We start from the raw sequence: 23,880 nt of genomic DNA, 5'->3' as shown, positions 1-23,880 counted from the left end.
GGATTTTGCACACACCTGAGGATTTTTCCCACAACTGAGGATTGTCTTACTCGATCCTCCGTCATCCTTGCAAGGATAGCTTAGGTCAAAAGATAATTACGTTTTCCATCATTCAGAAATCATCTTAAACAATTCCTATTTTGCTTATTGAGCTCCAGCCTCTCCTTCATCATGCACTATGTGAAGTACTGCTGCGAATATCTGTTCTCACTTTGTGATGATTCGGTAATAATGTTTGCTCAATGACCATGTGTGCAACTCCTCTCTCTACCAGCACCACAGGCCAGGCCAGGCCTCTCCAGGCAAAATCCTTTAAGGAACGTTTATTTCTGCCACATAATTGTATCTTATGTCCATATCTATTACAACATTGCCACCTTGTACTATATGATATAAAAACTTATAAAACTCTGTAGATTTTTAGATAAGAATTTCAGAGTAAATGAACTGCATCTTGAATCTTTAAGATGATTTTCTATTATCACTTGTGTTTACTTAATTGTATGTGTTAGATCCGGTAGACTTTTAGTAAGGAAGGATAAGTGCAGGAAGATCCTGAGGTATGATCAGTTCACTGACAAAAAATTATTCCAGAGTTGTAAATGGTAGTATAAAAGAGGCCTGTGAAGGAGGCTGAAAGCTGCTTTACGAAACAAATATGTTTATATTTATCTATTATACTTTGTCGCTGTCTACCACGTTAGCGAGGTAGCGCAAAGAAACGGAAGAAAAAAATGGCCCAACCCACCCACATAAACATGTATATACATACACGTCCACGCACGCACATATACATACCTATACATTTCAACGTATACATGTATATACATACACAGACATGTACATATATACAATGTACATAATTCAAACTTGCTGCCTTTATTCATTCCCGTCGCCACCCCGCCACAAATAATATGACACCCCCCTCACCCCGAACGCGCGCGAGGCAGCGCCAGGAAAAGACAACAAAGGCCACATTCGTTCACACTCAGCCTCTAGCTGTCATTTATAATGCACCGAAACTACAGCTCCCTTTCCACATGCAGGCCCCACAAAACTTCTCATGGTTTACCCCAGACGCTTCACATGCCCTGGTTCAATCCATTGACAGCAAGTCGACCCCGGTATACCGCATCGTTCCAATTTACTCTATTCCTTGCATGCCTTTCACCCTCCTGCATGTTCAGGCTCCGATCACTCAAAATCTTTTTCACTCCATCCTTCCACCTCCAATTTGGTCTCCCACTTCTCGTTCCCATCACCTCTGGCACATATATCCTCTTTGTCAATCTTTCCTCACTCATTCTCTCCATGTGACCAAACTATTTCAATACACCCTCTTCTCTCTCAACCACAGTCTTTTTATTACCACACATCTTTATTACCCCTTCATTACTTTCTCGATCAAACTACCTCACACCACATATTGTCCTCAAACATCTCATTTCCAACACATCCACCCTCCTCCGCATCACCCTATCTATAGCCCACGCCTCGCATCCATATAACATTGTTGGAACCACTATTCTTTCAAACATACCTATTTTTGCTTTCCGCGATAATGTTCTCGCCTTCCAAATATTCTTCAACGCTTCCAGAACTTTCGCCCCCTCCCCCACCCTGTGACTCACTTCCATGGTTCCATCCGCTGCCAAATCCACTCCCAGATATCTAAAACACTTCACTTCCTCTAGTTTTTCTCCATTCAAACTTACCTCCCAATTGACTTGTTCCTCAAACCTACTGTACCTAATAACCTTGCTCTTATTCACATTTACTTTCTGCTTTCTTCTTTCACACACTTTACCAAACTCAGTCACCAGCTTCTGCAGTTTCTCACCCGAATCAGCCGCCAGCGCTGTATCATCAGCGAACAATAATTTACTCACTTCCTAAACCCTCTCATCCACAACAGACTGCATACTTGCCCCTCTCTCCAAAACTCTTGCATTCACCTCCTTAACAACCCCATCCATAAACAAATTAAACAGCCATGGAGATATCACGTACCCCTGCCGCAAACCGACATGCACTGAGAACCAATCACTTTCCTCTTTTCCTATTCGTACTCATGCCTTACAGCCCCGATAAAAACTTTTCACTGCTTCTAGCAACTTGCCTCCCACACCATATTCTCTTAATACCTTCCACAGAGCATCTCTATCATGTCTATCATATGTCTTCTCCAGATCCATAAATGCTACATACAAATCCATTTGTTTTTCTAAGTATTTCTCACATGCATTCTTCAAAGCAAACACCTGATCCACACATCCTCTACCACTTCTGAAACCGCACTGCTCTTCCTTAATCTGATGCTCTGTACATGCCTTCACCCTCTCAGTCAATACCCTCCCATATAATTTCCCAGGAATATTCAATAGAGTTATACCTCTGATATTTGAACTCACCTTTATCCCCTTTGCCTTTGTACAATGGCGCTATGCATGCATTCCGCCAATCCTCAGGCACCTCACCATGAGCCATACATACACTGAATATCCTCATCAACCAGTCAAGAATACAGTCACCCCATTTTTTAATAAATTCCACCGCAACACCATCCAAACCTGCCGCCTTGCCGGCTTTCATCTTCTCTGTTTACCAAATCATTCTCCCTGACCCTCTCACTTCGCACACCACCTCGACCAAAACACCCTATATCTGCCACTCTATCATCAAACACATCAAAAAATCTTCAAAATACTCACTCCATCTCCTCACATCACCACTACTTGTTATTTCCTCCCCACTAGCCCCCTTCACCGATGTTCCCATTTGTTCTCTTGTCTTATGCACTTAATTCATCTCCTTTCAAAACATCTTTTTATTCTCTCCAGAGTATAATGATACTCTCTCACCCCAACTCTCATTTGACCTCTTTTTCACCTCTTGCACCTTTCTCTTGACATCCTGCCTCTTTCTTTTATAAATCTCCCAGTCATTTGCACTATTTCCCTGCAAAAATCGACCAAATGCCTCTCTCTTACTTCTTCATCCCACCACTCACTGCCCTTTCTAATCTGCCCACCTCCCACCTTTCTCATGCCACAAGCATCTTTTGCGCAAGCCATCACTACTTCGCTAAATGCATCCCATTCCTCCCGAACTCCCTTTACGTCTTTTGGTCTCACCTTTTTCCATTCTACACTCAGTCTCTCCTGGTACTTCCTCACACATGTCTCCTTCCCAAGCTCACTTACTCTCACCGCTCTCTTCATCCCAACATTCTCTCACCTTCGCCTCGATAAGATAATGATCAGACATCCCTCCAGTTGCACCTCTCAGCACATTTACATCCAAAAGTTTCTCTTTCACACGCCTATCAATTGACACGTAATCCAATAACGCTCTCTGACCATCTCTCATACTCACATACGTATACTTACATATATTTCTCTCTTTAAACCAGGTATTCACAATCACCAGTCCTTTTTCTGTACACAAATCTACAAGCTCTTCACCATTTCCATTACAACACTAAACACCCCATGTACACCAATTTTTTTCTCCACTGCCACATTACTCACCTTTGCATTCAAATCACCCATCACTATAACCCGGTCTCGTGCATCAAGTGTTAACACATTCACTCAGCTGCTCCCAAAACACTTGCCTCTCATGATCTTTCTTCTCATGCCCAGGTGCATAGGCACAAATAATCACCCATCTCTCTCCATCCACTTTCACTTTTATCCATATCAATCTAAAGTTTACTTTCTTACACTCTGTCACGCATTCCCACAACTCCTGTTTCAGGAGTAGTGCTACTCCTTCCTTTGCTCTTGTCCTCTCACCAACCCCTGACTTTACTTCCAAACCACTCTTCCCCTTTACCCTTGAGTTTCGTTTCACCCAGAGCCAAGACATCCAGGTTCCTTTCCTCAAACATACTACCTATATCTCCTTTTTTCTCATCCATACACACTTAGACACTTTAATCTGAACCTTCGAGGAGGATGAGCACTCCCCGCGTGACTCCTTCTGTTTCCCCCCTTTTTTGACGAAACAAATATGTAATTATAATCAATCCTAATTTAGTCTAATGCTACATTTGGCTCCAACAACAAAGGAGACGTAAGGATGGGTGTAGTGAGACATCTCACTAAGTCTGGGAGAATTTCAACATTTGATAATAAAGGAAATAATGAAAAAATATAGTTTTGGATATACAGGTATCTTATTCAGCAACATCATCATGTTCAGATATGTATGATGAACAGTTCCTAAGGTGTCTCAAGTTCCAGCTTAGAGGCAAATTTCACAGTTTACTTGTAGTTCAAACTGCCATACACATATCCATGAGTACTGATCGTACCCATGGATATAGGTCTGCATGTCATAACGATACAGTCTGAGCATAGACTTAACCGTAAAGGAAAAGTAAGTCGGGACAATCAAAACATCCTCCATGCTTCATCAATACCTGTACATCTACGGCTTATATTCCACCAAACGCACTAAGACTGCCAGGCAATGATTGACAGGAACATTCTAACCAACCAGTTAGTGTCTTCTATAAAACAATATATCGTTAAAGGCAGAAAAAATGTTTACAGTACTAAAACGTTCGGTTGCTAAACGCGTAAAAATATAAACCCTTTAGAGCAATAACTCGCTCAAAAAATTCAAAATAATTTTTAAATTATGAACGTATTATCCGTCATCATCTGACTGTAGCCAAGAGGCTATCATAAGTACAACCACTCTCTAAACCACTGCTGATTCTTACATGCGTCAGTTGTTACTTTTCTTGCTGAACCTTTCTATATATATATATATATATATATATATATATATATATATATATATATATATATATATATATATATATATATATATTTTTTTTTTTTTTCTTTTTTGCTTTGTCGCTGTCTCCCGCGTTTGCGAGGTAGCGCAAGGAAACAGACGAAAGAAATGGCCCAACCCACCCCCATACACATGTATATACATACACGTCCACACACGCAAATATACATACCTACACAGCTTTCCATGGTTTACCCCAGACGCTTCACATGCCCTGATTCAATCCACTGACAGCACGTCAACCGCGGTATACCACATCGCTCCAATTCACTCTATTCCTTGCCCTCTTTTCACCCTCCTGCATGTTCAGGCCCCGATCACACAAAATCTTTTTCACTCCATCTTTCCACCTCCAATTTGGTCTCCCTCTTCTCCTCGTTCCCTCCACCTCCGACACATATATCCTCTTGGTCAATCTTTCCTCACTCATTCTCTCCATGTGCCCAAACCATTTCAAAACACCCTCTTCTGCTCTCTCAACCACGCTCTTTTCATTTCCACACATCTCTCTCACCCTTACGTTACTTACTCGATCAAACCACCTCACACCACACATTGTCCTCAAACATCTCATTTCCAGCACATCCATCCTCCTGCGCACAACTCTATCCATAGCCCACGCCTCGCAACCATACAACATTGTTGGAACCACTATTCCTTCAAACATACCCATTTTTGCTTTCCGAGATAATGTTCTCGACTTCCACACATTCTTCAAGGCTCCTAGAATTTTCGCCCCCTCCCCCGCCCTATGATCCACTTCCGCTTCCATATATATATATATATATATATATATATATATACTGGAAGGAATCACAGTTGAGCGCGTGAGCAAGCATATTCCTAGGAGTCCATGGGGAAATGAAACATGATAAGTTCCCAAGTGCACTTTCGTGTAATAATCACATCATCAGGGGATGTACGAGAAAGAAGTATAACAGTCAGTTGATATACAACGAAGAGACGTAGTTAGGACGCCATTTGGTAAACATGTGACTACCCAAATGGAGGTCGGGTGCGTTCGAGTCTGGCAACAAGCTTATCATAAACTTATGTGGACACGAAGGGGAACTATTTACATATTTTATGAACGATAAAGTTATCGAATTCATAAAGACCTTCACAAATACGAAAGGTTATATGCAATGGCAATTAATTTTCAAGTTATTTTATAGTTTTTGTTAATTTTCAAACAAAGAAAAAAACCGCTTTGAAATCGGTGCATAAATAACGGAGTTATGCCGCTTGAAAAGAGTCTATTTTTACCTTTCTGAAAAATCGAATCAACCGAAAACGAGGCTCACCAGGCTGACGTCACTACATACACCTATAATGACGGTCGATATGGAGAGAAGACATAGCGACTCGAGCTCCAGCTAGGATTTAGACATATATATGTCCGATGGCTCATCAATTATTGAGGATCCTGACAATGGAGATGTCCAGCTAGGGACCCAACCATACCTCTTTGAGCCGAAAGCTGACCTGAATGAAGAACCCGACACGCAAGGCAGCCCCGTGCTCAAGGGATACGCAGAACGCTTTGCGAATAACGATTGGTAAGAAATATATTTGTTACAAGAAATATATTAAGTTGTATTTTCGAATTATGAATATTTGAATTTATATCGTCAATATTTTTTATTTATCGCTCCTTACGTTGAATTGATACAGGTTGGGCACAATAGCCGAATGATTTATATTCTTACATGTACAAAGGCAATTATATGCAAAATGACCTCCAATACACTGCCAATCAGAGCATCCCCTCCACGCTACAATATGCATGTGTACAGACACAAGACTTTAGCATGACAATATTCCCTCCGTAACAAGATGCATTACTATTGTGGAATAGGATTTCCTAATTTGACAAAGTTACCATCATTACATTGACAGGTGTTTCTGTGGTCACTCTCCCTCAATAACGACAATTATCGAGTCAATTTGTTGCCATGAAATCCCACAGGTTATGGCTGCGCTCGGGGAGGACCAAGAAAAACAATGTATCATTAAGCATCATGGCTTCCAGCCAGAATGCCTACATCCATCCTTACTTCAGACTGCATACCATACATACAGACAGCAACACGATGACTTCCCAGAAGCTACTGGACATCAAATCATTTGTTGTTATATTTATAGGCCCAAACAAAGAAAGCAAACAGCTAATTTACATATTAAATAAATGACTAAATTTCTTAATGAGTTAACTTGTAGTATAAACTTGTGTAACACAGGATAAAAAAGTATTATAAGATTATTTGAGCTATGAAAGACTATCACTGTGAAAGTAAAACTATAAACAATACATCAATAATTAACAGATCATACAGAAAGCAAATCCACATTCGCCCCTAGTTAGTGGGACATATCATGAATCAGTTAATTGATCAAAGTAATACAGCAACAACAAAAACAACTATATAAAGAATCAATGCGTCCAACAATCTTTAACATAACAAAGTTGTACACATTTGTATAAATCAACAAGAAAAACATTACTGCATAACAAAAGATGTATATAAATATCACAGGAATACAAAATAGTAATGAATACAACACCAAAATACTTGTCAAACTAAAGACACGAAACAGTAAATACAGAACATGTTTTGTTATATAACAAAGAATTATCAAAACAATGCATATCGTCAACGCTGCTGACGCGATTTATTTCAAATACAAACTATGAATAATTATACTAAAACTACAATAACGAAACTAAACTCATTGCAAAACATTTACTATAAAATCCAAACGAAAGAACAGTGCAAACACTAAAATATTGAAAAACGCAAAGCGCAACAAAGTCCTCATGCAATTTCCTTTTAGATCGAAGTGGCGGTGTGATGTAGTGACGTCAGAGCGAGGTCACCAGTAAAACCGCGCGAATAGAAAAACCGACACAACGTTTTCCCACAATATCTCCGCTGTAGTAGAACCGATCTAGATTAAATTTCCGGAACAAACATATTTCTCTTAGTACATTTAATTATTAGAATGTCAAAATGCGTTGCATATGCCCTTTAATGTTGAAATTCTTCGTGTATTTAGTAATAGAAGATTCAATTATATTTCTCGTGGTACAGGAGTTAAAGTTAATAAATGAGATGGCATTATTCCAGTCAATACAATGATCATAATTTTCATCATGATTAAGCAAGGTATTAGATTCTCGTCCTGTTCTTATACTATATCTATGTTGCTTAAGTCTAACAGAAAGATCCCTACCAGTCTGCCCAACATAAAACTTATCACAGTTTCTACATGGCACTTTATAGATGCATCCTGCAGAACTTTCTGGTGAGTTCCTGATTAAGATATTCTTTTTAGTATTGTTGTTGCTGAAGGCAACACTTACATTAAAGGATTTAAGCAACATTGGAAGTAAAGTAAAATTATCATTAAAAGGGAGAACTAGAAGGTTCTTCGTGTTGCAAATTTTCATTTGTGTGCTTTAACAAGGAAGCCAACTGTGTTGATGTCACAGGGTCTTTCTGTAATTTAAAGAAGTACAGTGAATTATCTAATGATAAAATTATCATCTGTAGAGGTTTAGTATATGCTAGTTTGTCAAAACCTGTGGATCCTATTTGCTCTAAAAGGTTTATAAGAGCTATCAATACTTTAAAAAAAGACAATGATGTACATATTACCTCCCTCTCCACCCCATTCGTATACAAACTAACAAGCCTGGTGACATCACAAACCCCTGCCGCACACGAAACTTCAATGAATCATTCTCTCTCCTCTCTGTCTAGTCATACACATTACTTACACACATGATAAGAACTTTTCTCTGCTTCGAGCAACTTACCTCTCACAACATATTTTCTCAAGACCTTCCACAAAGCAACTCTATCAACCCTATCAGATCCACAATTGCCACATATAAATCCATCTGTTTTTCTAAGCATTTCTCACACACATTCTTCAAAGCAAACACCTGATCCACACATCCTCTACCACTTCTGAAACCACACTGTTCCTCCCTAATCTTATTTCCTGTACATGCCTTCACCCTCTCAGTTAATAACCTCTCATACAATTTACCAGGTATACTTAACAAACTTACACCTAGTAACACTATAATGCATTCCGCCAATCTCGGGGACCTCACCATGATCCCTTACACGTACTGAATATCCTTACCAACCAATCAAAGAGATGGTCACCCCCTTCCTTCATAAATCCAACGATAGTACCATCCACTCCCGTCGCTTTGTCGGATTCCATCTTTTGCAAGGCTTTCACAACCTCTTCTCTCTTCACCGAACCACTCTCCATGACACTCTTACATCGCATACCACTCCCGACCAAAACACCCTACATCTGCCAATCCATCATCAAACACATTTAACAATCCTTCAAAATACTCACTCCTTCTCCTCCTCACTCCATCATTACCTGTTATCACTTCCTCTTTTGCCCCTCACCGATATTCCCATTTGTTTTCTTGTATTACGCACGTTATTTACCTCCTTCCAAAACATCATTTTATTCTCCCTAAAGTTTTCTGATACTCTCTCACCTCAACTCTCATTTTACCTATTTTTCAACCCCACCTCCTTCCTCTTGACCTCCTGCCGCTTTTTCTTATGCATATCCCAATCATTTGCACTCCTTTCTTTTAAGTACCGTCCAAACGCTTCTCTTATTTCTTTCACTAGGCACTTTACTTCATCTCACCGTTCATTATCCTTTCTAATCTGCCCACCTCCCACCTTTCGCATGCCACATGCATCTCTTGCACATACCAACAAAGATGCTTCCCAAAATACCTGCCATTCCTCACCTATTCCCCTCACTTTATTTGCTTTCACCTTTTGCCATTCTACACTCAGTCTGTGTCGGTATTTCTTCACACAAGTCTCCTTTCCAAACTCACATACTCTCACCACTCTCTTCTCCCCACCATTGTCTTCTCTTTTTCGGAAACTCGCCTCTACAAGATATCCCACCAGCTGCCCCTCTCAGCACATTTACATTTAAAAGTCTCTCTTGTACACGACTATCAATATGTAATCCAATAATGCCCCATGACCATTCTCTCCTACTCACATACGTATATTTGTGTATACCTCTCTTTTTAAACCAGGTATTACAAATCACCAGTTTTTTTTTTTTTTAAGCACACAACTCCACAAGCTCTGCATTTAAAGCACCCGATCTCGTGCACCAAAACTGCTGACAAACTCACTCATCTGCTCCCAAATACTTGCTACTCATGATATTTCTTTTCATGCTCAGGCACATAAGCACCATCACCGTCTCTCGCCATCCACATTCAGCTTTACACACATCAATCTGGAATCTACTTCCTTACGCTCTATCATACACTCCCACAACTCCTGCTTCAGGAGTAGTGCTACTCCTTACTTAGCTCTTGTCTTCTCACTAATCCCTGCCTTTGCTCTCAAGACGTTTCCAAGCAATTCTTCCCTTTTACCCTTGAACTTCGTTTCACTCAGAGCCAAAACATCCAGGTTTCTTTCCTCAAACATACTACCTATCTCTCCGATCACTGCAACTAGTAATGATTTTGGTGTTATTCATTATAATCTCCCTCGTTAGTCTAGTTCCATGCTTTTGTTCATGATGTTCTTTTAATTTCCACCTTCTTGTAAGAGGAGCGAGAGATGTTTCCGTTGCTGCAGTTAAATCATTAGGGCATTTTGGGCGTCGGATATTTAGTGCTGTTTCTGACTGTTTCAATATGTCAAATATGCAAATGAAAAAAAAAAAAGTAGAGGTGCAAGGACAGGTCCTCGGGTACACTCCCGAGGATTTTACCTTGGGGCCTTATCTGCAACAGCGTGTTGGATCTGATCCTCAGATGTTGTATATCCATCTCCAGACTTTTCCTGGTATTTCCATCTTAGACATTTTGTGCGCGATGGTCACATTTCTCAAAGGCTGTTGTAGTCTGGTGCATCTGCAGATTGTCTGTTTTCCAGCGACTTGACATCTTTATCGTCGTGATCAAGTGACAGAGAAGCATAATCTTCCCATGTAAACATGTGACACCTGCCACCTGTTACTCTTCCTGAAGAACATGCATATGACACCTGCCACCTCTTACTCTTCCTGAAGAACATGCATGTGACACCTGCTACCTCATAGTCTGCTTGCAGAACATACATGTAACACCTGTCACCTCTTACCCTTCTTGCAGAACATATACATGACACCTGCCACCTCTTACCCTTGTTGAAGAACATATATGTGACACCTGCCACCTCCTACATTTCCGGATGAATATACATGTGACACCTACCACCACTTACTCTTCCTGAAGAACATACACGTGACACCTGCCGCCTCTTACTCTTCCTGAAGATCACATGTGACACCTGTTACCTCTTTCCCTTCCTGCAGAGCATATACATGACACCTGCCAACTCTTACCCTTATTGAAGAACATACATGTGACACCTGCTACTTCTTATTCTTCCTGCAGAACATATATGTGACACCTGCCACCTTTTACCCTTCCTGAAAAATATATATGTGACACCTGCCACCTCTAACTCTTCCTGAAGAACATACATGTGACGCCTACCACCTCTTACTCTTCCTGGAGAACATATATATGACACCTCTTACTCTTACACCTGTCACCTCTTACTCTTCCTGACGAACATATATGTCACATCTGTCACCTGTTACTCATCCTGAAGAACATACATGTGACACCTGCCTCCACTTAATATTCCTGCAGAACATACATGTAACACCTGCCACCTCTTACTCTTCCATGATGGACATACTTGTGACACCTCCCATCTTTTATCCTTCCTGAAGACCATACTGTGACACCTGCCACCTCTTACTCTTCCTGGAGAACATACATGTGACATCTGCCACCTCTTACTCTTCCCGAAAAAACATACATGTGACACCTGCCACCTCTTACTCTTCTTGAAGAGTATACATGTCACATTTGCCACCAGTTACTCTTCCTAAAGATTATACATATGACACCTGCCACCTCTTATTCTTCCAGAAGATATACGTGTGACACCTACCATCTCTTACTCTTCTTGAAGAACACACATGTGACACCTACTACCTCTCATTTTTTTTGAAGATCATACATGTGACACCTGCCACCTCATAATCTTTTTGAAGAACATACATGAGACACCTGCCATCTCTTACTCTTCTTGAAGAACACACATGTGACACCTACTACCTCTCATTCTTTTTGAAGAACATACATGTGACACCTGCCACTTCTTACTCTTCCTGAAGATCATACATGTGACACTTGTCACTTCTTTGCTTCATGCTAAAACTACACATGGCACACTTCTGACATCTTCACTTTCGTGTTGGAAATACAGACACATGTGCATTATCTTACCGTGTTGATGACAGATACATGTGCATCATCTTACCGTGTTGATGACAGACACATGTGCATCATCTTACCGTGTTGATGACAGACACATGTACATCATCTTACCGTGTTGATGACAGACACATGTGCATCATCTTACCGTGTTGATGAGAGACACATGTACATCATCTTAGCGTACATGTGCATTATCTTACCGTGTTGATGACAGACACATGAGCATTATCTTACCGTGTTGATGACAGACACATGTGCATCATCTTACCGTGTTGATGACAGACACATGTGCATCATCTTACCGTGTTGATGACAGACACATGTGCATCATCTTACCGTGTTGATGACAGACACATGTACATCATCTTACCGTGTTGATGACAGACACATGTGCATCATCTTACCGTGTTGAAGACAGACACATGTGCATCATCTTAACGTGTTGATGACAGGCACATGTACATCATCTTACTGTGTTGATGACAGGCACATGTACATCATCTTACCGTGTTGATGACAGACACATGTACATCATCTTACCGTGTTGATGACAGACACATGTACATCATCTTACCGTGTTGATGACAGACACATGTACATCATCTTACCGTGTTGATGACAGACACATGTACATCATCTTACCGTGTTGATGACAGACACATGTACATCATCTTACTGTGTTGATGACAGACACATGTACATCATCTTACCGTGTTGATGACAGACACATGTGCATCATCTTACCGTGTTGATGACAGGCACATGTACATCATCTCAGCGTGTTGATGACAGGCACATGTACATCATCTTACCGTGTTGATGACAGACACATGTACATCATCTTACCGTGTTGATGACAGATACATGTACATCATCTTACCGTGTTGATGACAGACACATGTGCATCATCTTACCGTGTTGATGACAGGCACATGTACATCATCTCAGCGTGTTGATGACAGACACATGTACATCATCTTACCGTGTTGATGACAGACACATGTACATCATCTTACCGTGTTGATGACAGACACATGTACATCATCTTACCGTGTTGATGACAGACACATGTACATCACCTTACCGTGTTCATGACAGACACATGTACATCATCTTACCGTGTTCATGACAGACACATGTGCATCATCTTACCGTGTTGATGACAGACACATGTACATCATCTTACCGTGTTGATGACAGGCACATGTACATCATCTTACCGTGTTGATGACAGACACATGTACATCATCTTACCGTGTTGATGACAGGCAACATGTACATCATCTTACTGTGTTGATTACAGGCACATGTACATCATCTCAGCGTGTTGATGACAGACACATGTGCATCATCTTACCGTGTTGATGACAGGCACATGTGCATCATCTTACCGTGTTGATGAGAGACAGTTGCCAGATCTTACCTTTCTCGTCGATCGTACACACGTGGAACATCTGGCAGTTGGTGTACACGTCAGCGTAGTAGCCGCCGATGACCTTACCGACGCAGGAGAAGTTAGTGGGTGGCATGTTGTCGTTCCCCTGTGGACATATGACACAGTCAGCTGGGCTGGGGAACCCTACACAGGCAGACGCCAGTAGCATTACTTGCAAGTTAATTCAAACTGAAGATTACTATAAAATATTGACCACAAAAATAAGACGAACGATAAACCATCAGGAAATGAATGCATCTACTGAAGTCGTGTTGTTACTTATTGATCCACTTGTGAGACAGTCTTCCTCCACCTGCTTTACTTCATGTAATGGGAGGGTGAGGGATGGGCCTTCCTCTCTTGATGATAACTCATCACTGCTCGTAATAGCTTCCCTTCCCTCCCACACTATGTATCACCGACCTCATGTATACTTTCTCCAGTGTTTCTCACACATTCTTCAAAAGAAAAACACCTGATTCACGTATCCTCTACCACTATGAAACCACATTGCTTCTCCTCACGGTAAGAAATATTTTCTTAGATTTATATTATCATGTGTTATGAACAATGGCTTCAGAATTAATGAAAAATTTTGCAAACAAATAGTTGGATATGCAATGTGTAAAGTCCTCTCACCTGTTATTTCAAAATCATATATGGAATTCTTTGAAGCAGTTCCTTCCTCAGATCTGTACCTTCAATTCACCATGGTACACATATGTACATGATGTTCTATGGCCTTCCAGTGAGGATGTTAGGACATTTTTTCAAGAACTTATTTCCTTACTTCCCCCGAAACATTGAAAATGGAAGAGAAAGTCAGTGATTCATTGCCCTTTTCAAATAGTTAATAATAACATTAGATAGGAGTATTAAATTCAAATTTTGTAGGAAACCTTCCTACGATGATGTATATATTCATCACTTCCCGAACCATCAGGATTCTGTCCAAATATCTACTTTTACGATCGTGTTTGTTTCTCAGAGCTTCATACTTTGCGATCCTCAATTGTTGAATGAGGAAATTGATCATATTTATGATACTGCGAGAATACTTAGTAATCTTCATATTGATGAGGAAGACAAATTTGACAGTAAAAATATTTTGGTTCTATTATAGCATAAGGAATTTCCACCTCTTCCTCGTATTTTGAAACAACCTAACATTATGTTGTTTTCACATATGAAGACATGATACGGAATTCCTTAACAAAGAACAGAAACATCATGTACTGAAACATCAGGTGTCTACACTGTTCCACGTAAAGTCTGTAATAAGATGTATATTGGCCAAACGGATAAATCTTTGAAGGGGAGGATTCAACAGCATAAATACTTTGTGAGGACAGCCTCGGAAACAAACGCAATATTCAAATATATAAAATAATGTTCACATCCACTGAACTGGGAGAGTCAAAAATCCTTTACTCTTGTGTGTCACTTAAAGAAAGGCTTATTGTTCAATCCTCTCTTATCAAAGTTAACAGCACCATAAACATGAATGAATGAATGAATGAATGAATGAATGAATGAAGTAGATTATATCTTCATAAAATCTCTGTTGAAATGTGGCAAAGTTAAGAAAGCATTAGCCGATCTGACGTCCTTTGCCAGGTGGAGAGACGGGTTACCTTACCTTCCTGGTCAACTCAGGCTCACGCCCGGACTCATGGAACTCAGTCTTCATACAGAAATACAAGACACCTCGAGCACGTGCACTAAACATCCTCTGGAGAAAAGTATGGATTCTAACATCATACCTGAAAGTTTGAAACTGACCCACATCACCACACCCCACAGAGTTGGAAGCAAGCAGTCCCAGACAATCTATCGACCGATAGCATTAACATCGCACATCATCAGAATCTTCGGAAGTGTCCTAAGAAGCAAGTTGGCGGAATGTATATAAGGAAGTGAACAGTTTCATAGCCCAGGACAACATGGTTTCAGCGTGGAGAGATCCTGCCTCTCTCAGTTGCTTGACCACTATCTAAGGATTGTTGAAATTCTGGAAAACAACGAAAACGCTGACGTGTACACCGACTTTGCAAAAGCAAATGTGACCGTGGTGTCAAACAAAATGCGAAAGATGGGAATAACCGGAAAAATGGGAGATGGATATACAACACGCAGTTATAAACCATGTCATGCCATCTCCAGTGTCTCCATAGTAAAAAGTTCAGTTTCCCAGGAAATGTACGTGCGCCGCTCCTATTCTTTATTCTTATATCTGACACTGAACCAAACACGAGCCACAGTTCCATATCATCCTTTCTAGATGATACAAGAATAGATATGAAAATCATGTCAATAGATGATGCTCAAAGGCAGAAAAGTCACAAAGGCTAAAAAGTCACATAGATAGTCTTTAACTAGGCAACCGAGAACAACATGCTTTTCACTGGGGATGAATTTCAGTTCCTCCGGTATGGGGAAAATGAAGAAATAAAAAACAACGCAGGATGCCAGACAGACACAGGCGCTATCATTAACCAGATGAATAACTTGAAAGGTCTCGGAGTGGCGATGTCTGAGACCTAAACGTCAGCGAACACAACGAAACAACGTTTGCCCCATGCAGAAGGATGGCAGGCTGGATCCTGCGGACCTTCGAGACAAGGTAAGGAAAATCAACGATGATATTCAAGGCACTAATTCTTTCATGAACTGAGTACTGCTGCGTTTTAACATCACCCTATGAAAGTGGGCGAATTTGCGGATATTAGAAAGTGTCCAGAGATCTTTTACAGGCCTGCATTAATGTAGTAAAGTAGCCACTAGGAACGATCAATTAGGCTATATTCCCTAGAGGGCATGCTGGAAAGATACATCATCATCTATGGTTGGAAAATCCTAGAAGGCATAGTTCCCAACTTATATTCAGAGTTAACATTCTACTGGCACAACAGTGTGAAAGACTTTGTAAGTTATCACCACTGAAATCCAAAGGTATGATATGCGCAAAAAGAGAGAACACCTTAAACATCCGGGGCCCAAGACTGTTGAACGCCCGGCCATTTACCGTCAGATACAACATGAGACGAGAAGTTCATGAGTACATTGAACAAGTCTCTACAAAGTGTACCAGACCAGCCAGGCTGTGGGGGCTCTGTGGTCCTGACTGCGGCATCCAACGACCCAGTCCAGCAGACTTGGCCCAGCCCGGGCTGAGAAGGTGAAGACAGATTTCACGAGATATTTACAAGGCGTTCACAAGCAAGGGAGAGGGTTGGAGGGAGCGTGTCACAGTGAGAGAGAGAGAGAGAGAGAGAGAGAGAGAGAGAGAGAGAGAGAGAGAGAGAGAGAGAGAGAGAGAGAGAGAGAGAGAGAGAGAGAGAGAGAGAGAGAGAGAGAGAGAGAGAGAGAGAGAGAGAGTTGGACATTGACCGTAGCAGGGAGGGAAAGGGTTGGAGGGAGTGTGTCATAGTGAGACAGTTGAACGTTGATTGGAATAGGAGAGGAGAGGATTGGATGATGCTTACAGTAGAGAAGAAAAGTACTGGAATAACATGGACTATGGTGATTCCGACACTTCAACAGTATCTTCCCTATCAGGAAGTGGGCTCATGTAGTCGAGGTGACTGCAATGAAGCCAGTGAGAATTTTGTCGAGGAATCCTCCACTCGGAGAGCCTCAAACTTTCTACATGCAAAATTACCTGAGAAGATGGACAGCCTGTCAGTATATACTATATACCGGGGAATGACATCCTTAGGAAAGCCACTGATCTTACTCAGACAGGAGATAACTTGCGGCTTATATTGGCAGGAACAACATCTCAGGCCAGGAAGTTATCATATTTGAAGATGTATGAAACATACGTCAACCACGACCTGAATCGTGTAAAAGATGCCATCTTGAACAGAAAAATCCTCAATCAATCCAGGGTTCTAAGGAGGGAATTTCCCAGCCGGCGGGTGACAGATGTAGCGATTTGTTAAGAGGATGGACGATTTTCTGGCGCCAATACTGTTGCTTAGAACGAGAGGAGTTTACTGCTAAGATCACAGCAGGACTGTGTGCTATAAATGTCAGCCATTGCATACCACCTCAGAACTGCTACTTCAACTATCAGAACTATCGACATATTGATGGCATATGGACATATCACCCGCTCCTAGCTTTTGCCTGCAGCTTTCCATGGTTTCTGTGTGGAAGCCGGCCACTCGGGCATTGGCTCTTATGATGCTACTTCCTTCTTCCTTCGAACAGTTAAGCTGTGGAATTCTCTTCGTCGTCTTTCCCTCGTCATACAACCTTTTTATCTTTAAGATTCAGGTCTACAAATACGAGCGGAGCCCTAATCAATTTCTAGTTGTTTTTTTTTCACGCGAGATAACCAGGACTGGGCCATGTCGTCTGGTGGAGGGTCAGCCTCCGTCAAAAGTACCAATCAAAACTAAAAAAAAGTTCCCTCAGTGAGGCAAGCAAAATTGTGCGTTTGATATACCATAAGAAACCTGGACTAAAACAGCCTCCATAAAGTGCAACATCCTGACAATCATCCGAAGGAAATTATGGCAGGATTAAACAAGAACAGACTACGCGTTCAGGGCAGGTGAGAGCAAACCCCACCACAGTCACGAAGGATCCACACGTCCTTCACGAATGCCCAGTCACAATCGCTGAGAGCTACCCAAGCCACTTGCAAAAGTGATCCACAGAAACGATGTATGGAAAACAACAGAAAAATCTAAGAGAATCCCCATCAACAACAAAGATCCCACAAAAAGCTGGATTTAGAGGAGCCTCCTCACTCCCTACCCTCCTGGAAGAGAACAGACACAGAGATATCCCAGCCGCTGGATCCTCCAGCCCATTACACTCGTCTCAACTGGGGAAGGAGATGGCCGCCACCAGCATCTTCTCTATACGGTCAGAGTGGCGTTGGTGGTCTTTATAAAAGGGAAAAAATAATGTCCCCGGATGTATCACCACCGAACACAGTAGGGAAAGAGCAGTGGACGTTTCCAAAGTTCATGGCTACTCTGTAACCTTTGAGAAGGAGCCTTATGGAGGACCTGCAGGAATCGTACGCCAGGACATTAGCTACGAGCGTGTTCTACCAAAGTTGGCGCTGCAGATTTAGGTAGTGTGGATTGGCTCGACCTATAAGAGAGGGCCACCTCTTGTAAGGTTGAGTTGGTGAAAATGAGATCGGGTATTTCTTCGTTCCGTAGTACTTACTGATCAGGTGGTTTATACAGTTTTATTCGAGAAATGAGTACGTACATTTATAGTGCTCTGGACTATGGTCTTATGACACACTACGACACGTACTAGTTGACGGTGTGATGAGGCTGGCCAGTGTGTCTCTGACTAGCTGCTGAGCCCAGCTTTTATCTGGGCCTGTCAACAACCTTCCTGTGTTTGAGCGAACGTTCTGCTCTTCCTTGTGTCGTCTGTAAGTCCGCTTTACATGTTACAAAAGACTGAACAATACCTTGTGCTTGGTTCTTATGTACTAAGCAGTGAGCCCGTGAACACATTCCATGTGATGCAACTACATATATGTACAACTTACATTGAAATGATAAAACTTGATAGCTAATGAAAATGAATTGTGTCCTGGTATATCCTACATCGCTCTCACATGACCAGGGTGAACGTTGTTCCTCCCATACACATTCCTCCAAACGATCTGTACATTACTGGTCTGGAGGGAGTGATTGCGCAGTTATCGCTTCTTATCTTCTCCTGGAGAACTGAACGGTTGCCACCTCTTTTGAATGGAAACTAAGGCGAGCGCTAGAAGGAGAACCTTGGGATCTTCTTCCGTGAGAGCAGAAGTAGCTATATTCAAGCACCGATTTTCCGCCCCTCTTGTTAATCCAAACTGGGAATTACTCCAACATTGACCCGTCCATATGTTAAGTAGAGGCTGAGCTGGACATTATATGGGGTCATGCAGCGACCCCGTTCTTCTGGATAAGATGGATGGCATCTCGGCAAGTGGGATGCAACACTGATGACAACAACATGCAGTCTCGACTGGCTTTTCGTATCCTTCAGTCCTGCTGGCCTCTCCCGAGGATTTTGTCAGTCCGAGAAAGTGTCGACCGCATATCAACCACAGTTCACCTTGAAGCAAAGCTGTTTTTCTTAAAGAGCCATCGGCTCCTTGTACTTTGGTAGTCAAATCTATTGAGATTATCAAACTAAGAAAAGCTGATTAGGGCGGCTGAAACGACGACCTAGCGATGCAACCTTGGCTCATTACTAATGGATCAATGTTACAGTAATGCAAGAAGGATGTTCAAGGAGGTCAGACGTACATCTTGGATGCAGTATGTGTTTCCATAATTTCAGGGACACACTTATTGATGGTATGGGAAAAGGTTTGCAACGTCGCAGGTAAATATGTACCAGTTTCCTATCCTACTTGAACATTAATAGATGACTCATAAGTAATGAATTATTCTGCTGGATCTGTCACCCTGAAGGTAGAAGAACAAAAACCACCATCGTTCCAAGGTACAGGATCAGCAGGACTCCCATTAACCTAACCTTTACCAGGAGCGAAAAGGGAATCTACTTAAAGCTTAAAGGTGACTCCAGGTAGTGATAATATTCCGTACCACTGATCAGAGAACTCTCTGATTTTCCAGTTGTTCCCGTATAACAGGATTTTCTGGGCGGACACACTGCTAGCAACGTGGGATGAGGAAACTATCATGCCCAGTTCCCAAGGATAATATTCCTCACCAGTTGTGTCTGGAAACTCCTTGAAAAAATGATCATTTTTATGGTGATGCGGTTACTTAAAAAATCTATCTCCATTCTAATCTGGGTTGGTAAAAAGCGATGGGATCTGCATCCGACTCCCTTGTTACACTAGAAAATGCCACCAGGAACTCCTTCACTCACATGCGTCACTTGTTACCAGTTTTCTTTACCACAGGAAAACCTTGTGACAGTATAGACAGTATAGGAAGACTCGTAATTTGCAGAAACTACCCGGCCTTGGGTTCTGGGGAACACTACCCGTCTTCCTCCACGACTTCCTTTCAGGCAGACTTTGGGTGCGAACCAGATTCTCAAACAAGAGAATCCAGACAGAAGATGTGTCCTCTATGTGACATTGTCAAGGTTGTACCAGAGTGTGTCTCGTGCAGTCTGTATATGGATGACTCTGCGCTGTGCTGCTCTGGAGGAGGCTTGGTCTCCTTACAAGATTGTGCACAGGCTACAGCCAGGCAAGCATCTCAGTGGGTTGTATTCCAGCAAAACTATGACTGTGCACTTGTACATGGTGATTGAGAACATGGGTTGGGAGGTAGAATCCAGGTTATGGTGCTTGAGAAAATGGGTTGGAAGGTAGATTCCAGGTCATGGTGGTTGAAAACATGGCCTGGGAGGTAGACTTCAGAGACCTCAGGTCATGGTGGTTAAGAACATGGGTTGGAAGGTATACTCCAGGTTATGGTGGTTGAGAACATGGTTGGAGGTAGACTTCAGAGACCTCAGGTCATGGTGGTTGAGAACATGGGTTGGAAGGTACACTTCAGGTCATAGTGGTTGAGAACATGTGTTGGGAGGTAGACTCCAGCTCATGGTGGTTGAGACATGGGTTGGAAGGTATACTCCAGGTTATGGTGGTTATGAACATGGGTTGGAAGGTATACTCCAGGTTATGGTGGTTATGAACATGGGTTGGAATGTAGACTCCAGGTCATGGTGGTTGAGAACACGGGTTGGGAGGTAGACTTCAGGTGATGTTGGTAGAGAACATAGGTTTGAAGGTACTTCTTCAGGTCATGATGGTTGAAAACATGGCCTGGGAGGTAGACTTCAGGTCATGGTGGTTGAGACTATTTGTTGGAATGTACACTCCAGATCATGGTGGGTAGGAACATCGGCTGGGAGTTAGACTTCAGGGTATGGGGGTTGAGAACATGGGTTGGGAGGAAAAATTCAGGTCATGGTGATGGAGAACATGGATTAGGAGGTAGACGTCAGGCCAAGGTGGTTGAGAACATGGGTTGGGAGATAGGCTTCAGGTCATGGTGGTTGAGAATATGGGTTTTAAGATACACTTCAGGTCATGGTGGTTGAGAACATGGGTTTTAAGGTAGACTCCAGGTTATGTTGGTTGAGAACATGGGTTGGAAGGTACTCCTCAGGTCATGGTGGCTAAGAACATGGGTTGGGAGGTAGATTTCAGGTCATGGTGATTGGGAACATGAGTTTGGAGGTAGACCTCAAGTCATGGTAGGTGCAAATATTTGCTGGGAGGTACACATCAGGTGAAGGAGGTTGAGAACATGGGTTGGAAGGTAGATTCCAGGTCATGGTGGGCGAAAACATCGGCTTTGAGGCAGACTTCAGGTAATGGTGGTTGAGAACATGGACTAGAAGGTAAATTCCAATTCATGGTGGTTGAAAACATGGGTTGGGAGGTAGACTTCAGGTAATGGTGATTGAGAACAAGAGTGGCGAGATAGACTTCAGGTCTTGGTGGTTGAGAACATGAGTTGAGAGGCAGACTTCAGGTTATGGTTTTGAGAACATGGGTTGGAAGGAACACTTCAGGTCATAGTGGTTGTGCACACGGGTTGGGAGGTAGACTTCAAGTCATGGTGGGTGGAAACATGTGTTGGGAGGTAGACTCCAGCTCATGGTGGTTGAGAACATGGGTTGGAATTAGGCTCCAGGTCATGGTGGGCGAAAATATCAGCTGGGAGGTAGACTTCAGGTAATGGTGGTTGAGAACATGGGTTGGAAGGTAAACTCCAGGTCATGGTGGTTGAGAACATTTGTTGGGAGATAGACTTCAGGACATGGTGGGTGAGAACATGAGTTACAAGGCAGACGTCAGGCCATGGTTTTTGAGAACATGGGGTGGAAAGTACACTTCAGGTCATAGTGGTTGAGTACATGGTTTGGAAGGTAGACTTCAGGTCATGGTGGTTGAGAACATGGGTTTGGAGGAAGACCTCAGGTTATGGTGGGTGAAAACATGGGGTGGTAGGTGGACTTAAGGTCATAGTGGTTGAGAACATGGGTTGGAAGGTGGGCTCCAGGTCATGGTGGTTGAGGACATCCGGTATGAAGTAGACTTCACGCCATAGTGATTGAGAATATGAGTTAGGAGGTAGACTTAAGGTCATGGTGGTTGAGAACATGGGTTGGAAGGAAGACTCCAAGTCATGGTGGGTGTTAAGATTGGGTGGAAGGTAGAATTCAGGTCTTGATGGTAGAGAACATGGGTTTGGAGGTAGACGTCAGTTCATGGTGCTTGAAAACATTGGTTAGGAGGTAGACTTCAAGTCATGTTGGGTGAAAACATAGGCTGGGAGGTAAACTGAAGGCATGGTGGTGGAGAACATTGGTTGAAAGGTAGACTCAGGATCATGGTGGTTGAGAACATGGGTTAGAAGGTAGACTCCAGGTCATGGTGGGTGAGAACACCGGCTGGGAGGTAGAAATCATGCCATGTTGGTTGAGGACATGGGTTGGAAGGTATACTCCAGGTTATGGTGGTTATGAACATGGGTTGGAAGATAGACTTCAAGTCATAGTGGTGAAAACATGGGATGGGAGGCAGACTTCAGGTCAAGTTAGTTGAGAACACTGGGTTGGGAAGTATCTTCAGGTAATGATGTTTGAGAACATTGGTTGGAAGGTACACTTCAGGTCATGGTGACTGAGAACCTGGTTGGGAGGTAGATTTCAGGTCATTGGGTTGAAAACAAGTGGTTGGAGGTAGACTTCAGGTCATGTTGGTTGAGAACACGGGTTTGAGGTAGACTTCAGGTCATGGTGATTGTGAATATGGGTTAGGAGGTAGACTTAAGGTCAAGCTGGTTGAGGACATTGGTTGGAAGGTAGATATCAGGTCATAGTGATTGAGAACATGGGTTGAGACGTGGTGGTTGGGAAGATGGGTTGAAAGGTACATTTCAGGTTATGATGGTTGAGAACATGGGTTGGGAGGTAGAATCCAGGTTATGGTGCTTGAGAAAATGGGTTGGAAGGTAGACTCCAGGACTTGCTGGTTGAGAATATGGGTTGGGAGGTAGACTTCAGGTTATGGTGGTTGAGAACATGGGTTGGGAGGTAGACTTTAGGTCATGGTGGTTGAGAACATGGGATGAAAGGTCCATTTCAGGTCATGGTAGTGGAGAACAGGAATTGGGAGGTAGACTTCAGAGACCTCAGGTCATGGTGAGTAAAAACATGGGCTGGGAGGTAGACTCAGGGTCATGGTTGTTGAGAATATGGCATGAAAGGTAAACTGCAGGTCATGGTAGGTGTGAAAATGGGTTGGAAG

General features: G+C 42.3%; 1 protein-coding gene across 6 annotated transcripts in view; it reads right to left on the bottom strand.

The window, feature by feature from the left end:
- Nucleotides 1-23,880, bottom strand: part of LOC139753737 (uncharacterized) — an 822,625-nt gene that overhangs the window by 51,594 nt on the left and 747,151 nt on the right. For all 6 annotated transcript variants that reach the window (XM_071670529.1, XM_071670534.1, XM_071670533.1 and 3 more), the window contains one exon: nucleotides 13,593-13,710. In XM_071670529.1, the coding sequence (XP_071526630.1) occupies nucleotides 13,593-13,710 (118 nt within the window). The remainder of the gene's footprint in view (nucleotides 1-13,592; nucleotides 13,711-23,880) is intronic.

Source organism: Panulirus ornatus, chromosome 15 (assembly GCF_036320965.1).
Source record: "Panulirus ornatus isolate Po-2019 chromosome 15, ASM3632096v1, whole genome shotgun sequence".
Lineage (NCBI taxonomy): Eukaryota > Metazoa > Arthropoda > Malacostraca > Decapoda > Palinuridae > Panulirus > Panulirus ornatus.
This window is presented reverse-complemented; position numbering and strand designations above follow the sequence as displayed.